This window comes from Prionailurus bengalensis, chromosome C1, assembly GCF_016509475.1.
Source record: "Prionailurus bengalensis isolate Pbe53 chromosome C1, Fcat_Pben_1.1_paternal_pri, whole genome shotgun sequence".
NCBI classification, from domain to species: domain Eukaryota; kingdom Metazoa; phylum Chordata; class Mammalia; order Carnivora; family Felidae; genus Prionailurus; species Prionailurus bengalensis.
In genome coordinates this window covers 211,906,304-211,924,309 of record NC_057345.1, presented here as the reverse complement: position 1 = coordinate 211,924,309, position 18,006 = coordinate 211,906,304, and the positions used below count along the sequence as shown (strand labels likewise).

The following is an 18,006-nucleotide window of genomic DNA, read 5'->3' as shown; positions in this document are numbered from 1 at the left end:
TGGACACAGAGAAGGAGAAATCCTTTTAGATCATGCCATGCCAACCAACAGAGACTATCGTTCAATAGAATGTAACATGAATGGCTTTTCCTTTACTCGTAGAAACCTGGGATAATCACTACTAAATGGGTCTAATACCAAGCGGTGCTACAATGGAGACAGGCCATTGCCGTGCGGTGACTCTGCTCCCCACGACCTTGGGACCCTTCTAAAAGGTCTAAAAGACCAAGGGAAAATAGCACTTAGAGAAGCACATGTGTAACGTAAATTACAGTGCCAAAAAGGAGGACAATGCGAGGTCAGGACTGCATCCAGAATTTGTGATTATTCTGGAAAAGTAAATGAATTGAAATCTATTTTTGACCATTATGACTTAGCTTACTATTTGGAGTTTTCTGAAATCTGAGAAAAATAAAAATGAACTACAAGACTAACAGTGCTCCCTGATCTCCTTTCTCAGTTGCTCTCTATAGCTAAATCATTTTTGCTTCACTATGTAATCAGGTGTCTGGCCTGTGGGAGTATGCTTCAGCGATTGACGGTCGCCGTGCACCCTTTGTTTCATAGAGCCATTAGTCACAAGTAGAGATGAGCACACACGTTAGCTTGGGTTTGCTTTGTTTTTTTAAGGTAGGACCCAAATAAAAACAAACAAACAAAATATCACTTTGGGTTAAATTTATTTTTTCTCTTTCAGGAAGCATTTGTTTAGCTACCCTTTTCCATCTTTCCCTAGGGTTTGAGCCTAGGACCCCACAGATTATATGCACTCAGGGAAAACCAAAATAACCACCACCCATATCCGTGTCTGGCCGCTCCACGATAGCAGAAACTGTCTTATCATATTTCACTTAGATCACTTGCAGAGATGTAGAAGAGAATCTAGACCCTTGGGAAACTGACCGTGCTTCTAGAAGTAATTCTGTAAGCATGGCAGAACACCCAAACTTTCTCTCAATATCAGGAATACAGTGGGATTTACAGCCAGCAAATCTTAGCAGGAATAGAAAATATAAGAGAGAATACTGTCTCATAAAAACACACATTTTTAGGAGCTGCTATAGTCTAATTGCTAGACTGTACAAAAATATAAGACAACCACAGTCTTTGCAAGATGGCCACCTCCTTTCAACTGTTGAGCTATATGCTCTCATTGGAAGCACTTACTGAATCCTACCGTTATATCAAGGCTTCCTAACAAGTACTTGCTGTATGAAAACACCTCAAACATTGACCATGACTTTAATGAATGAAATACTTTGGTTTTATCTCTAGTTCTTTATCACCTCCAGCCTCCTTCATCCTTCTGCTAGAAAGAAAAAGAAAATTTTCAATTTTAATTGAGATATTTCATTGTACAACTCAATTTCTGCAGCCCATTGGTTGTTTTATCCCTTATTTCAGACTAAAATGCAGATTTGTTGGTACCATAGTTTAGGGAAAAAATCATCGTATCAGGATGGAAATATAGGGACCTTTAAATAACAAGTCAAATACAGAAGAAGGATACATCCCCAAATCAGATCTAGTGGCCTACAAGATATTTCCTTGACTGTTCAAACTGGTGAAGGTTTGTGGAAGGGAAGTTGAGGAGAATAGATGGATGCATTTCTTCCGGTCTCCCCCGCCAATTATCCCCACTAAAACTACGCATTTAATCTGGCCTCTTTTTTAGGGCCAGGGTATTGATTGCAGACCCCCAATAATCCTACATAAGAGCCACATTGATATTTCCCCAGTATTACTCCACTCTACGAAAACAATGGATCTAGAACGAATTTCAGAAGCTTGTAGATCGATACGACCCATTGCCTCATCATCCATTTGCAGCTTACCCTTTCTAAACATTACCAACCATATACTGTTGTTTTCTCCCAAAGTGAATTAGTAGAAGAAAAGGAGACTCTTAAAGGACAGTCAGAAAACGTAGAGGGTAAGCCACATTCCCATAATTTTGACACACAATTTGCCTGTGATCTCCCCGTGGAAAGCATCGTAAGACTGAGGTTTTGTCTGTGTTCAGAAGGCGCCTCTGGAGTGCAGGTGGGAGCGGCCAGCCCCCAGGGGAGCCTGCTGGTGATCAACTTTGACCTGGAGCCAGAGTGCCCTGATGCTGAGCTTCGAGCCACTCTGCAGTGGATAGCAGCCTCTGAACTTGGGATCCCCACCATCTACTTTAAGAAATCTCAGGAAAACAGAATCGAAAAGGTACCATGTCGTGTGTTTGGATGTGAAAAAAGCTTCGTGGTTTTGTCACTGCTGGAAACTCAGTAACTTCCCAGTCAACTCACTTAAATTTTGAATGATTTGCTCTTGACTTTTCACCTTAAAATTGTGGCTAGAACTTTGAAAGCTTCCACCTGCATAAAATCACAATAACTGTTTCTTTGACCCTCAGTTTGTCTCGGCTCGTTGGTGGCAGTGAGAAAGTGAATTGAGGAGCTGGGAACTCTTCCAGACTCTGGCTTTTTGATTGTTCCTTGGTTTGTTTGCTCTGTTTTGATGGTTCCTTGCTCTGGAACCAACCTCCTCATAACACTCATTTAAATAAAGGGTACAAGGGAAAGACCTGATATATATAAGAAACTAAAGTGAGGCCACATTGATATTTAAAACAGACTGTGGCATGATGTCAAGAAGAAGCATGTTTAAGTCCCTACTGAACAAGTTTCCATTAGACAGGCTTTCTCATGATCATTCTCCACCTACCAGCAGTATAAAGTCAGGGAATAGATCCTTTGCCAACCTCAACATTAATAGCAACTGTCACTCTAACTCCCTATCTTTGAGACTGCCCACTAACTGCTGTAGAATCTCAATGATTAAGACTGACGCACAAATTCATCTGCCAATGTCTTCAAGTTCGATTTGCCCGCAATTTAAAAGTACGCCCCTTCTGCAAACGTTCACATTAATAATAATGTTGCTCTATTCGTTTTCTAGTGCTGTGTCATCAACTGCCACAAATTTACTAGCTTAGAACAATGATTCCCAGCCCTGTTGCCGGAAGTTTGGGTAAATTCTACTCGGCTCTGTGCTTAGGGACTTGCAAGGCAGAAAGCAAGATGGCAGCCTGATTGAGCGCTTGCCTGAACGCTGTGGGGAAAAACAAGCTTCCAAGGGTTTTCAGGTTGTTGTCCTAATTCAGGTCCTCGTGGCCGTGGGACTGACACCCTGTTTCTTTGCGGGACCACCTCTAGAAGCTGCAGCATTCCTTGTCATGTGGACCCTTTCATGTTCTCAGTCAGTCCCTTACTTCTGCCACCAGAGAAAACTCTCTGCTTTGAAAGGGCTTGTGCAAGTAGGTTAGGTTCACCTGATAGTCTCCCTTTTGATTAACTCAAAATCAACTAAAGAATCTCTTTCGCCATGTACAATAACATAATAAGGGCGTAATTATCTCATCCTACGTACTGAGGATTAGGGCAGAAATCTTGGGAGCCGTTTTACAATCCTGCTGATCACTGCCACGGTGCATTTTTGAATGTCTTATTGTCCCAAAGTACCTCCACGTATTCATTAAGCTTGTTTCTCAACAACCCTGGGAGAAGAGCCAAATGGCTATTACTGTCGCTTTTTAATGGACAAGTCAGGATTTAGAGAGGCTGGCCCATGAGAAAGGATGGTAAAGGTGGCTCAGCCTAGTCCTGGAAACCTCTCAATAGTGTGTCTCTCTCAAGCTAAATGATCTTGGAGTTACAATCTGGATTTTCTCTTTAATGTGTAATTGCATTTTAATTCTCACTGTCAGAATCTAGCAGCTTGAAATGAAAGATCCTCGATCATCTTGCCCATGTACATGGAAATTAGAACAGCTTCCCCATTTCTGTATCACCAGCCAATGGTGATACAGCCAATGGTGATACAGTTTTTCCAGTGGCTACTGGAAAAACTGCAGAGACCTAATTTATACTGGCCCCTCCCACATCAGCCTCTCTCTCCAGCCAGTAATTTATATTTTTCTTCATGTCCAGGACTTTCGACCATTCTGTGCCGTCTGAATTTTGTCATACCTCTGTTGGCAAGGAGATGAGTAGTTCACTACTTAATAGGGTCTCCTTCCATCTTACCTTTTAGCCTGCCCAGTGCAAAGAGTGGAGCAAAAGAACCCCCCTCATTGGACGCCTCCCTCTCTCTGTACACCATCCCAAAGACTCCCTGCCATGGGGAGGGGAACAAGAACTTCCTCAGGCAAATGACGTCCTCAAATTCCTGGAAAAATGAAGGACTGGCTGGTTCCCAACTTCATCTCCAGAGCATTGCTAGCTCCATTTTCAGATGGTCTCCTAAGAAAGTAGCTTTTTATCCAATCCACCATTTTGAAGAAATAACACAGGACTCTATGTGAATACGTGCCTCATAAATCCCCATTAGGTGAAAGGACAAGGGGTGTATCACTAACTTGATTAGTAACTTGATTATGTAAATCAGGCCCTGACTTGACATTTCTTTATCCTCACCAATTTTCAATTCTCAGAGGGGATGCCTGTCTTTGGTCATAGCTATTTTTCTGAGAAAATAAACACTCCACGAGTGTTATCAAGAAAAACATTAAGTAATGTTTTACCCATGCAATTTAGCATCAGATCAAGGAGCTTATCTCTAAGGATTGTAATTTTAGGAACTAAATATTCTCATTTTTTTCAGAGTCAGTTAAGGTTCTCTGCAGAGTGGCTTTTCCATAAATGGGCACTGTTTGTTGTTTGAGACCAAACTGGTTAAATAAAGCAAACCCTTACACAAAATTTTTGTATCCTTGCTTTTATCAGTGCTGCACTTGAACACTCAAGTGCTGATTCTGACTGTTTTTTTCATTGGTGAAGTAGCTATTTTCCAGTAGTGCGGAAGAGAGATTGTGGCCTCCCATGGGGCTGTGTCACACAAGGGTAGCACTGCTCCTCCTCAGCTTGGAAAGGGTTAAATAAACATCTCTGTTAAGTTCAGAAATGTCATTTTTCCCACCATCGCTAGAGTGTTAGATATCATTCACAGATCTACCCTTCAAGCCACCATTTGTGTGAATTCTGATTTTTTTTTAAAAAAATGAATTTAGTTAACAATTTTCCCACTTGTGTGTTTCCCACTCAGTGCCCCAGCCTGAAGCTAAAGGGCATAAACTAAAGGGGAGACGATATCATGAGTGAATACCGAAGCAGCTCACGTTTCCCACCATTGACCTTGGAATCAAGGGGCACTTAAAGTCAGCTTATAATGAATTTCAGCCTCGTTTCAACTCAAAAGGCAAATGCCAAACATTTTTGGTGGCCAGTGTAGTGTCACTCCTTTCTGAAAAGTGACACTTTCATTTCAAGCTTTCTCTTTCATGGCATTTTCTCTACTCATTAAAATGCCATGTTCACTTGAAAGTTGTGCACTCGGAACATTCATCAACTGTTCATTGAGCATGTACAACATACCAGGCACTGTTCTTGGCTCTGGGAATATAAGGAACAAAGGACACAAAATTCCCTACCCTCGTGGAATTTCCATTCTAGGTCAGGAGGGACCCAGAGTAGGGTGAGTGTCATCCAGGGGAGACTCAGGTTATAAAGAGAAATCTATGAGCCACGTGCACAGAACTATCTGGGACACTTGCTTACAATTCATCTTCTTAGGTCGTTTCTTAGCCCTGATCACTTTCAATGGGGCCCAGAAGTATACATTTTTAACAACTTCCCTCAAGTGAAGCCATTTTGATGAGGACCAAAGTTCGAGACCCCCTCCCATAAGAAATAGCCTGAAAGAATGACAGAATTTGAGTTGGATTTTAACTATCTTAAATTCCAGGGCAAATTTGCTGAGAATCCTAATGCCTAAAGATCTAAAACACTTTGTAAATGCAATTCACAATGACTGACATCAGTTAAATGTAATCCACTTAATTTAAGATGTAAAAAAATCATGACACCAATTGTTTTTTTTTTTTTTTTAACAAATGACATACACTGGCCAATTACTTTTCCTTCTGGATCCAAAATATCATTGCTCTCTAGCTCCTTTTCTAAATCCAACAAGCTCTTGTGAGCTAGAGTGGCCTGATGCCTGGCCTCACTGTAAATCAGTGCCTTTCTCATTTTTATGCATTTGAGAATTACTTCTTTTTCTTGGAGGTGATTAAAAAAAAAACCAGAGGAAAAAGGTATATGCATGCCTTCCTAAGAAAGCGAGGGTCATAAGAGAAGTGACCTTGCCTGTAGTTACTCATTCCATTCTACTTGCAAAATGGTAGAAGGGCAGTAAGAAAAAAGAAGGAAAAATAGGGAAGATTTATATACTGTTTTAGTCAGCTCAGACTACCTGAACAAAATGCCATAGACTGAGTGGCTTAAACCCAAAATGTATTGCTCACAGTTCTGGAGGCTGGGAATTGCAACATCAAGGTACCAGCAGATTCCATTCCTGGTGACAGCCCTCTCCCTTCCTATGTTCCCATATGGTAGAGAACGAGCTCTGGTGTCTCTCTTCCCTTTCTTATAGGAGAATAAATCCTACCATAGGAGTCCTGTCCTCATGACCTCATCTAAACCTAATTGTCACCCAAAGGCCCTGCCTCCCAATACCATCACTTTTGGGTTTGGGACTTCAATATATGAATTTGGTGGAGAATGCCAACATTAATGCATAATAGATACTAAGTTTCTTCACTTATAAACATAAGAAATCGGCTTGAACTGAATACTTTCGTCATGGTTCTCTAACTTAGTGTGCACTAGAATTGCCTGGGGAGATTTACAGACCCAGATGCTCTGGCCAATTAAATCAGAATCTCCTCTTGGGATGAAGCTCAGACATTGGAGTTTTCTAAAGGTCCCTGGTGGTTCTAGGCCACAGACAAGGCTGATAATCACGACTGTACAGGCCGTAATTGCAGGAGTGGTTATAGAAACGAACTCACTTGTACTTCATAAAATGGAATTCTGCCTTGGAGCAAGAGAAGGTAGTTGCTTTCAGAAATCTAAGTTGACTGTTTTTTTTTTTAAATCTCACAGTTCGCAACAACTCCCATAGACTCTACCATATAATTTTGTAAACCATTGATCTAATTTAGCAAAGGCACCTGAGAATATAAAAGCCCTCTACGCAATACCCCTCTTCAAGTGAGTCTGTCAATGACACCATCACAGGATATAAGCCATTTTAGTTTCCTAAGACAAAATATTTGCTCAAGGAAATGCCCACTGTGATATGTAGGAAGGGAACCTGATTGTTATGGACTGTGAAGTGGCAGGAAGTGAAAATGTTTGATTTTTGTTTGTCACTGCATTGGAATGAAAAACTCAGCTCCCGGACACCCTAAAGCTGATTCTAAAATTACCAAAGCAATAACATGGACAGGAACAATGAAAGATCTAGGGCCAACTGCTAACCTGAATGTGGACTTAGTGTTTATTTATTTTTGAGAGAGACAAGAGTGCGAGCCGGGGAGGGGCAGAGAGAGAGGGAGACACAGAAACCGAAGCAGGCTCCAGGCTCTGAGCTCTCAGCACAGAGCCTGATGCGGGGCTCGAACTCACGGACTGTGGGATCATGACCTGAGCTGAAGTCAGACGCCCAACCGACTGAGCCACCCAGGCGCCCCCTGAACGTGGTTTTAAAAGGCTATAGCAACAAACTGGGAATGTCCTTTTCTGGCCTCTTCACAATATTAGCTGCATTTTTATTTAGAAATTCCTTTTAGTGAAGGAAGAAAAGAGTGTAGACCTTCTTGTCCATCAGCCCCACAGATGTTTCAAGGTCTTGATGTCTGAGGTTAAGTCATCACAGCCTCAAGAATAGTCTATATTTAGTCGTGCCAGACCATTTTTAAAGCTGATTTATTGAGATATCAGATTGTATTTAGAAACCATGAAACAGATTCTGGCCTGTGACTATTCCACAAACTACTGGCAGAGTGGCTAGCTGGTGGGGCATCGGTCAGCATCATCCTGTGCTCATCACCACAGTGGCAGATCCTACTTCAGCAAGTCCTAAATAGATGGAAAGAATCTAGTAATTGGGCTTCCAGAAAGGTCTGGGGCCAACAGCCTCCTGGGAAGGGCTTGGCAAATATTGGCATCTGCTCCAGAGCTTTGTCTCTTAGAGCAATGACTCCGAGATAAAAGTTGGGAATGAAATGGTAGCCCAGTGAGCCAGAGTCTACAGGAAGCAAAAGAAGGAACTGAGGCTAATTTTATACTTCTGTGTATTTCATGTTGGCTGCATCTTTATAAGACATGTTAAGGGAGGGGCGCCTGGGTGGCGCAGTCGGTTAAGCGTCCGACTTCAGCCAGGTCACGATCTCGCGGTCTGTGAGTTCGAGCCCCGCGTCAGGCTCTGGGCTGATGGCTCGGAGCCTGGAGCCTGTTTCCGATTCTGTGTCTCCCTCTCTCTCTGCCCCTCCCCCGTTCATGCTCTGTCTCTCTCTGTCCCAAAAATAAATAAACGTTGAAAAAAAAAATTAAAAAAAAAAAAAAAGACATGTTAAGGGAGAGGCGACACCCTCAAGGGATGGGTCTAGCTTAAGGCCCCTTGATGGAAATCTTGAAAAGAAGTCACCAACCTATGAACCTCTCTCAGTGAGATCTCAGAAACTTGATGTTCAAGCCTTCTCTACTGGTAACTCCTACCTTCTAGACTTCCAGTAAGAGCTGGGAAAGTAAGCGCTGGAAAAGTCTGATTAATCAAATCGTGCAAAGACATCCTAGCCTTTCTGCCCTTTTCTCTGATGCCCCAATCTTTCCTTTTCCTTTTACAATGGAAAACCAATGTCTCTTGAAATGTGATGCTGGGGGAGAGGACTATTCAAGACAGAGTGGGGAGCCAATAAGTGACTGTACCCAAGAGGTCAGCACTTGATTTACTTGGCCTAAATGTATGCATCCAATGAAAGATTATTTGTAAGACAGACAGAAGGTCCTGGGAGCTATGCTATACAGTCCTGTCACAGAGAGTCCAGCTCAGACCTGGGGAAACTCTTGAAATATCCAAAAGATAGACTCTTGAAAGAAGAATCCCATTTATTTTCCCACAATCAATGGAAGGCAGCTGCTGTGAAGAAGAAAAATCCAGTTCACTTGAAAAAACTCTCTAACAATCGGAATTGTCTAAAAAGAAAATAGACTGCCCTGGAAAATAGTCCCTTGTCACAAGAGATTAAAAAAAATAGCCCGGAGAGCTGTTGGCTTTGGAAAAAGGGTTGAATGAGATAACTTTGAGGCTCATCTGTGATACATGAGTCCTAATTCTGTGCTTTATTTTAGTTTCTAGATGTCGTGCGGCTGGTTCAGCAGAAGTGTTGGAAAGTGGGAGACATCTTTCACGCGGTTGTTCAGTACTGCAAAATGCATGAGGAGCAGAAGGAGGGGACCCCGAGTCTCTTTGACTGGCTCTTGGGACTGGGATAGGGCAGCAATGCCCTTAGAATATTCCTTCCCTTTTTCCCAGCTTAGATTACAGTGGTTTGCTCGAAATGCTCTAAACCTCCTCAAAACATCCCATCACATTAGCAGAGCTATACAAAATCTGCTGTTCAAGTCTGCTGCAGATCGAATAAATCTGAGGAAAAGCAAAACATAGATCGGTACAAATCAAGGCAACCTGTGAGCGAGTCCAAAAAGAGCTTGTATTAGAACCACTGGAAAAGCAGAAATTTTAATGGGCCCCAAACGAAAAGCTTTTAACTCGGCCCAAACTCCAGGAAAGCTGTACTTAAGTATTTTTAATGATATAAAATGACATGTAATGTCTCCAATTATGTGAATCAACTGGAAACAAAGTCACTAGTCAAAATAATTTTGTAAACTATGATGTAACTTTTATTTTACTTTTTTGAGCTGATTAAGGGGCTCTCAGCCCAGGTACACACTTAAGATATGGGTGAGAAATTTCCAGAATTTTGATATAGAAGATCTTCACTTTCAGACCATTATCAGTGGATATTAAGAGAAATGCAGGAGTCCTAGCGATGTCCTCTGCCCAGGTGATTTCATTGATTCATAGCAGCTCACTGGTAAGTATCTCCTATCCCCCCAAGAGTGTCCGCATTCTCAATTAACCAGAAAACTATTGGTGTTCAGTTGAGAGAGAGAAAGAGTGAAAATTGTCTCGTTTCCGTCTCTATATTACTTGGGTAACATGATCACAGAATTCTTACCATAAGGGAAAACTTTACTATCAAAAAAAAAATCTTTTGAGATAAAATCTCCTTGTGTATTCAATTATATAAAATATAAGCATTCCTTTTATTTTTATTGTAAATTATGAAGAGATGATTACCTTAAATAATATATGAGTTAGCTTAGAGGTTCATACAACATGAGAGGATTGTCGTCTTAAGTTGTATCTTGACATCATAAATGGTGGTTTCATCATAAATGCATTGATACTGGTATGGCCGACCTGCTCCCAGGATGATATGGTGATGGGCGCAGGATTTGGCTAACCCGTTAGGACCGTAGACTCTTTCTGACTCAAACACATTGGCGTTTAATTTGGAAAAAAGAAAACCTTATCCCATTGAAGTTTTTCAGTAACAGAGCTTTACTCTTTTGAAAAACCAGCGTATCTAACCTCTCCTTAATAAATCCTCTTCCCCTTCAACTAACTGAGGTACGCCGGCTTTTATTTTCTTGACCAGAGAAGGTGTTTATCAAAGATTTCCTTAAATATCTAGCTTTTACTCTATTTTGAAAATTTGTGAAGTGATTTTAAATGTGAACAAGGCCCCAGGCCGTCAGCGCTGGATTTATATGTCATCCACAGCTTGAAATGTCAAGAAAGCCTCCTTGGGAGCCATACCTCCCTCTTCACACATCACGGAATCCTCCCCAGAATTCATTAGGCACTTGTTACATCAATAGTCCCGATTTAAGATATGTGTTCAACTCGTCACATTAACAAAATGTCAAATTGTAAAATGTATCCATTATCTCAGACTGAAAGCTCTTTGTGCTACTGAACGGAAAAGGATAGATTTATTTTTTAAACCATCCCAGAATATTGTGCGTAGACTTTTTTGTGCCGGAATGAATGTTTACTTATCCTACAAAGCACAAATACGGGATTGTTACCATGTGATAAAGTTATACATGTTGTACCTAATGTTGCAAACGAATCAATAAATTTTTGTTGCCGAATGGTTGACCATTTTTTTTGGTCCAAAAATCGTTCGGTGCCTCCTAGAAAAAAATGGCCCCAGTGTGATTGGATGAAGGTAGATTATCCTTTGGACAAGCTTTCCTGTTCCATTTTCAACTTTTGAATGAGAAAATGTCCTTTGACTAAATTTGTTAGCGTCAGCGATTATCACATAAATCAGCATTTCTCCACCTTCGCACTATTGACATTCGGGGCTGAATACTTCTTTGTTGCAGGGGGCTGTGCTACACGGTATAGGATGCCTGGCCGATAGCCACTAGATACCAGTGGACACTTCTTCCCGTCATGACGACCAAAGATGTCTCCCAACATTGCCCAGTGTCCCCTGGGTGGTGACATCACCACTAGTTGGGAGCCAGCGATATAAACAGTGTACTGAAGGGGCGGAGTCTGAGGCTCTAGGAGGTGTCAGGGTGGAGGAAGGGGAGCCTGTACCTCTAGTCCAGGGAATCCCAGCAGGAACTCGAACACCAGGCACCTCCTCCCACTTTCCCAAGGTCCAGGGGCTGCGGCCTTTCCAGGAAGCCTGACAGATAGCAGAAAGAAGCCCAGGACAAACAAGGCGTGGGGGTAAACTGACCTAGACTCCAGCAAACTAGAGGTAAACTTATCAGGCTTAGAGGTAAATGGATCGGTGCCCTTTGCATTCAGGAAACACATGATTAGGATTGGTGCAAATAAGGCCCGGAGGCTTCCGAGCACTTTATATCATAAGAAGGCATAAGTGTGCTCACATAAAGAATTGGCCAGTCAGCCAGAGGGTAATGTCGGATAAAAACCAACCCTGGGCGGTGGCCAAGGAGAGATTTTATCTGCAAGGATTACAGTAAGAAGGAGAGCGGGGTTGTTGCAACCCCAGGGGGACAGCAGTTATGGTAACAGAGTGTTCCAGCCGTGAGACCTGCCGGGTGTCTCAACGTGAAGCAAAAAGGGGTTGTCTTTTATAGTGAGAATAAGCAAGAAAGGGGCCAGGTGTGGAGGGTGGGATGGACGAGCCCACCCAGCAGACATGGTGTGATGGGACAGTAGGGGACAGCCCGTTGTGTCCTGAGCTCAGCCTGACCTCAGGAGGGGCTTCTTGGGGAGGGGTACAAGCAGTTCTCGTCGTCACTCATGAGGCAAAGAATGGGCATTTGAAGGGCCCTTGTCTGAGGTACAGAAGGGAGCCTCCAGGAGTAGAAGGCTCAGAGCTTAGCTCCTGGGAACCAGCCACAGGCATGACCCGAAAACAGGCCTCTTTGAGGAATCTGCAAGGGTTTGAGCGACCCGGGCCTCCTGACACCCTTTCCTGGACAAGCAAGTACCACCCCCTGCTTCTAGCACAGTTGGTCGAATACCTGTATTTCCGTGAGGCCATCTGGAGCGTGGGACCACCTCTGACTCATCCATGGGCTCCTCCCCAGTCCCTCCCACAAGGCCTTGTCCCCTGGGAAAGCTAATGGGCCGTGGATAACTTCCGTTTCCAACTAATGATGTTCAACCACTAATTCTAGAAACACAGTTCTACCGTAATGTTCTTTGCTTACCAGAGAATGCCACCTGGTATATTAAGCTTCTTGAGATTTTTTATGGAATTGCTTTTGGACTTAAGCCTTAAGCAAGTAAAACTTTCTATTAAAAAAAAAAAAAACCTGCCTTTTATTTTAGCTGCGTAAGAACATTGGATCACAGACCTGAGAATGTTCTTGTGGTATTGGGATGAATTTAAGTGATTTCCGGGACATATCAGCACGACTTGGAAGCCAGTCGAGTATAGACAGGTTTGAATGCAGTGGACAGGGGAAGAAGTCTGAGCCTCCCTCGCATCAGCAAAATTGTACCCTAAAAAAGCCAACAAAATCGGGACGCCTGGGTGGCTCAGTCGGTTAAGCGGCCGACTTCGGCTCAGGTCGTGATCTCGCGGTCCGTGAGTTCGAGCCCCACGTCGGGCTCTGTGCTGACAGCCCAGAGCCTGGAGCATGTTTCAGATTCTGTGTCTCCCTCTCTCTGACCCGCCCCTGTTCATGCTCTGTCTCTCCCCGTCTCAAAAATAAATAAAACGTTAAAAAAAAATTTTTTTTTAAAGCCAACAAAATGTAATCCGCTGGTATTGCTGTTAAGAATCCTTTGACCATCTAAATTTTCCATTTCCTGACATCGTCCCCTTCATAATGCACCCCCCCCCCGCCCCCCTCCTGTTAAAGTCTCATATCCAATTTCACGAGCTTCTTTTCAGTTATCACATCTCCTTCCTATTCCCTTCTGTCCTTCAGAAATGGCCTTTCATTAAATTCTTATCAACAGTTATTTATTTGCCTTTGGAAGATTCTCACTGCTTTGACGAACTCTGTCCCGTTGAACTGCTTTACTGTCTGCTGTCCCTATTTGCAGCCCAGAATGTGACAAGGACTCCACATTCTACCAGGATGCTCTAAGCACCACAGAGCGCAGGTGTAAAGATTGTTTCCTGGCAGATTGTGGGGTCCCTGGGCTGAACACCTGGCCCAAGTCATTTTTTTTTTAATTTTTATTATTGAAGTGTAGTTGACATGCAAGGGTATATTCGTTTCAGAAGCACAACATAGTGATTCGACAATTCTGTATATTACTCAGTGACCTCATCTGCCACTTATTTATTTATTTATTTATTTACCTGCCACTTATTATTATTATTGTAATAATACAATATTATTACAGTATTATTGACTATTCCTTATGCTGTAATTCTCATGCCCGTGACTACCTTCCACCCCGCCAACCTCCTCTCTGGCAATCACCAGTTCATTCTCTGTATTTATGAGCCTGTCTCTGCTTGTTTGTTTGGTTTGGTTTGGTTACATCCCACATAAAAGGGAAGTCAGGTAGTGTTTGTCTTTTTCAGTTTGACTTATTTCACTTAGGATAAGACCCTCTTGCCCATGCGTGCTGTCACAAAGGGCAAGGTCTCATTCTTTTTAATGGCTGACTAATAGCCCATCATATATATATACCACAATTTCTTTATCCATTCATCTGTCAGTGGACACAGGTTGCTCCCATATCTTGGCTATGATAAATAGGACTACCGCGATCAACATAGACTTGTGTGCGTCTTTTAGAATTCATGGTTTCATTGTGTCTGTGTGTAAATGCCCAATAGTGGAATTGCTGCATCACGTGGCCTTCCTCGTATTAGTTTTTTGAGGACTGTCCGTACCGTTTTGCACAGTGGCTGCACCAAGTTGCATTCCCACCAACGGTGCGTGAGGTTTCCCTTTTCACCACATCCTCGCCCACACTTGTTATCGCCTTTTTTTTGTTTTAATACCAGTCTGGCCCAAATCTTCATAAACACAAAACACACCCCTGTTTCGACACATCAAAAATGACAGCATGAGACACAGATCAGGTAGGAGCAAGCGTTTTGTTTCTTACGGAGGAAAGCGGGATGAATCGCCACGTGTTGAAACAGAACGAAGGGGGATAAAACCACGATAGCCTCTAGTTTTGAGCACGCTGGATTCTTCTTCGTGGCTACGTGTGCCTCTGGGGAAGGTTACTCTACCTGCCATTTCAAACACCAAGACAAGTGTTACAAGTCTAGCAACATATTTAGTGATAAAGGCAGTAAGGCTGCATGTCGACCATTTATAAAATCCTTAGAAATGTCTAATAAAGCCTTACTAAATTAGATCAGTTATTTCCTTCTGCCTTCATTTGACATCGGGATCTTCTCTTAAAACCTAAGTGCAAGTATATATAAAAAAAGCTGTCATTTACAGCCCCAGCTGCGTGTGCCCTCCAGCATATGACTAAGTGTTTTCTGAAACATTTGGTTTTGCTTTGCTTTTTAATGCAGCAGATAAAGTATGCAGATAATATGATACAGGAAATCTCTTCCAACTGCAACATTCTACAAACTGCTGTTTGGCAGAGAGAAAGGAAAGTGTGGTATTCTCCTGAGGAACAAAGCGGTTGTTCTGTGGAATTTGGTGTCTTGGGGAGATAAAGATTATTAGACGTCAAGCAGCAGGTTGCTTCTTTGTTTCCTGATTGCTTGGGGCAAGATGCAGAGAAATCAGGTGGTGAACAATTTTGGTTAAAGAAATGAGGGAGGGGCACCTGGGTGGCTCAGTGGGTTAAGCGCCTGACTCTAGATTTCGGCTCGGGTCATGATCTCATGGTTCTTGAGATCGAGCCCTGCATTGGGCACGGTGCTGACAGGGTGGAGCCTGCTTGGCATGCTCTCTCTGCCTCTCTCTTCCCCTGCCCTGCTCATACATGCTCGCACTCTCGTTTTCTCTCTCTCTCTCAAAATAAATAAATAGGTTTTAAAATATTAAACCAAAAAAAGAGATGAGGAAAAGTTTGAGAGTATTCAGAGGGACAAAGAAAAATGTAGTTATGGTTCTGAACATTTTTGTGGTATAGGCTCTTTTGAAAAGCGAAGGAAAACTCTGCCTGTGTAAAATTCAGGGATTACCTATACAGTTTCAGGGGGATTATGCATGCCATTTTCATAATCCTGCTCTAGACTCTACATCTCTAGAAAGTAGAACCCTTGGCTTGTTCACTTGGTATCACCTCGGACTCCTCCCTCTGATGCCTGATCTAATTTAGTACCGAACGGATCTTCATTGCGTGTTTGTTTAAAGGACCATCCCCTTCTAGGAGCTCATGTGTTTGTGAAGAAAGCATGTCCAAGGGGCAGATTCTAATTAAAAAGAATGCTATTTTAAAGGCATTCTTTATGTAGAATATGTCCTAATCAAGGAAGGAAGGGGGGGAGGGAGGAAGAAGAAAGGAAAAGAAGGAAAGAAAGAGAAAGAGAGAAGGGAGGGAGGAGAAGGGGAGAGAAAGAAAGAAAGAAAGAAAGAAAGAAAGAAAGAAAGAAAGAAAAGAGAAAAGAAAAGAAAAGAAAAAAGAAAAGAAAAGAAAAGAAAAGAAGAAAAGAGAGAAGGGAGGGAGGAAGGAAGAAAGGAACAGAGAAGGAAAGAAAGAAATAGGGAAAGGAGGCAAGGGGGAAAGAAGCCTATATAACTCTTCAAGAAATATATTACTTTTTAAGTCAGAAAATTCTAACTCTGGCAGAGTTTATAAAATATATACAACATGTGTCATGGTTAATATACGACAAGACACGTGTCCACACTGGCTGCTTTAAGCTTCGGTCAAAGTCTGGGACCCCATTAATGACTTCTAAGGAGAACTAATTCCTTCTCACCTCCAGGGGCTGAAGTTCTGATGTCCACCCCCCAAACCACACACATCTGTTTTTCCTTCATCAGTATTTGCTGAAAACAGAGATAACAGCTCTAACTACCTGCCACTCAAAGCAGATTAAGGGGATTACTTTTAATTAAAAATACACCCAGAACAGGAACACACTCAGCCACAAAAAAGAAGGAAATCCTTCCATTTGCAACAATATGGTGGAAACTCGAGGGCTTTGTGAGACAGAGAAACGCAAACACTGTAGGGTCTCATGTGTATGTGGAATCTTAAAAACAAAAACAAACCAAAAAAGCTGATAATAAAAAAAGAGAGAGATCAGATTTGTGGTTGCCAGAGGTGAGGGCTGGAAGGGAGGGAAATCAGAGGCAGGGGGTCAAAAGATCCAAACTTCCAGTTGTCAGAGAAACAAGCAGTAAGGATGTAACGCACAACGCACAACACGATGAATACAGCTAATGCTGTTGTGGGACCTCCAGGACAGTTCCAGAGGCAGTAGATCCCAAGAGCTCACATCACAGGAAAAACACCTTTTTTTTTTTCTTTTTCCTTTTTTCTTTTCTGTCTGTCTGATGGAGATTAACTAAGCTTATATGGTAATCATTTCACAATATATGTAAGCTGAATCATCAGGCTCTACACTTTAAACTTAGACAGTGCTGTAGGCCAACTATCGCTTACTAAAACCAGCGGAGGGGGCTGTTGAAATCAATAACAACGGTTAAGATTGTTCATTTCGTGGTATTTCTTTTTGCCATAAAAAAGCCATTCAAGGGGCGCCTGGGTGGCGCAGTCGTTTAAGCGTCCGACTTCAGCCAGGTCACGATCTCGCGGTCCGTGAGTTTGAGCCTCGCGTCGGGCTCTGGGCTGATGGCTCAGAGCCTGGAGCCTGTTTCCGATTCTGTGTCTCCCTCTCTCTCTGCCCCTCCCCCGTTCATGCTCTGTCTCTCTCTGTCCCAAAAATAAATAAACATTGAAAAAAAATTTAAAAAAAAAAGCCATTCAAAAATGCACCAATTACAACAAAGCTGCCATATACACCCCTGAAGAAATAGGAAGCTGTAAGCTTATGCCCTTAACAACCTGTTACTGCCTGGCTAAGCATTTCTTGACAGTCTAGTAACCAATTTTCAGAAACAAGAGCCACGAAAAGGAATTCAGTACGATGCCTGGCATTATGATAGGCGTTCATATTTAGCCTTTTCCAGTTCCTGAACACCTATTCGGCACCAGACATGACAAGCACTGTGTCCGATGACCCAAGAAAATGCAACAGAGAAGAGACAATGCGCTTGGCATTTTAGGATTTCCATTCTAGCGAGGGATACAGATGAGGAGCCAAAGCAAAAGTACAACATGGGGAATAAGTTTAATTGAGCATATAGCAATAATGAACAGTGCTGGAAATAAAGCAATTAAAAAGCAGGGTGAGGGTGAAAGAGGGCTGGGCAGTGTTCGTTTGGATCATGTCTAACCCCAGCGGTTCCAAGTTCCTCTCTAGGTAAATCTGAAAGTTTTTGAAGAAGTCAAAAATTGGCATGTGAAATGGCGCTGACCATTTGTTAGCTAGTATAAACACGTGATTTGGGGTTCTAAGTAGGAAGGCACTGGCGATGTCATCTAGGTTCTGGACTTCAGCAACTGAGACAGCTTGAACTGGCTTGTTACCATGGCAGCATT

The 18,006-nt window shown here is 42.5% G+C and overlaps 1 protein-coding gene across 2 annotated transcripts in view; it reads left to right on the top strand.

Annotated features, from left to right (window-relative positions):
• The window catches only part of LOC122481871 (SPHK1 interactor, AKAP domain containing), a 162,597-nt gene extending 151,483 nt beyond the window's left edge, over positions 1 to 11,114 (top strand). For both annotated transcript variants that reach the window (XM_043578053.1, XM_043578054.1), the window contains 3 exons: positions 1,881 to 1,933; positions 2,024 to 2,208; positions 9,240 to 11,114. In XM_043578053.1, coding sequence (XP_043433988.1) covers positions 1,881 to 1,933; positions 2,024 to 2,208; positions 9,240 to 9,383 — 382 coding nt within the window. In that variant the 3' untranslated portion in view covers positions 9,384 to 11,114. The remainder of the gene's footprint in view (positions 1 to 1,880; positions 1,934 to 2,023; positions 2,209 to 9,239) is intronic.
• Positions 11,115 to 18,006: the final 6,892 nt, after the last annotated feature.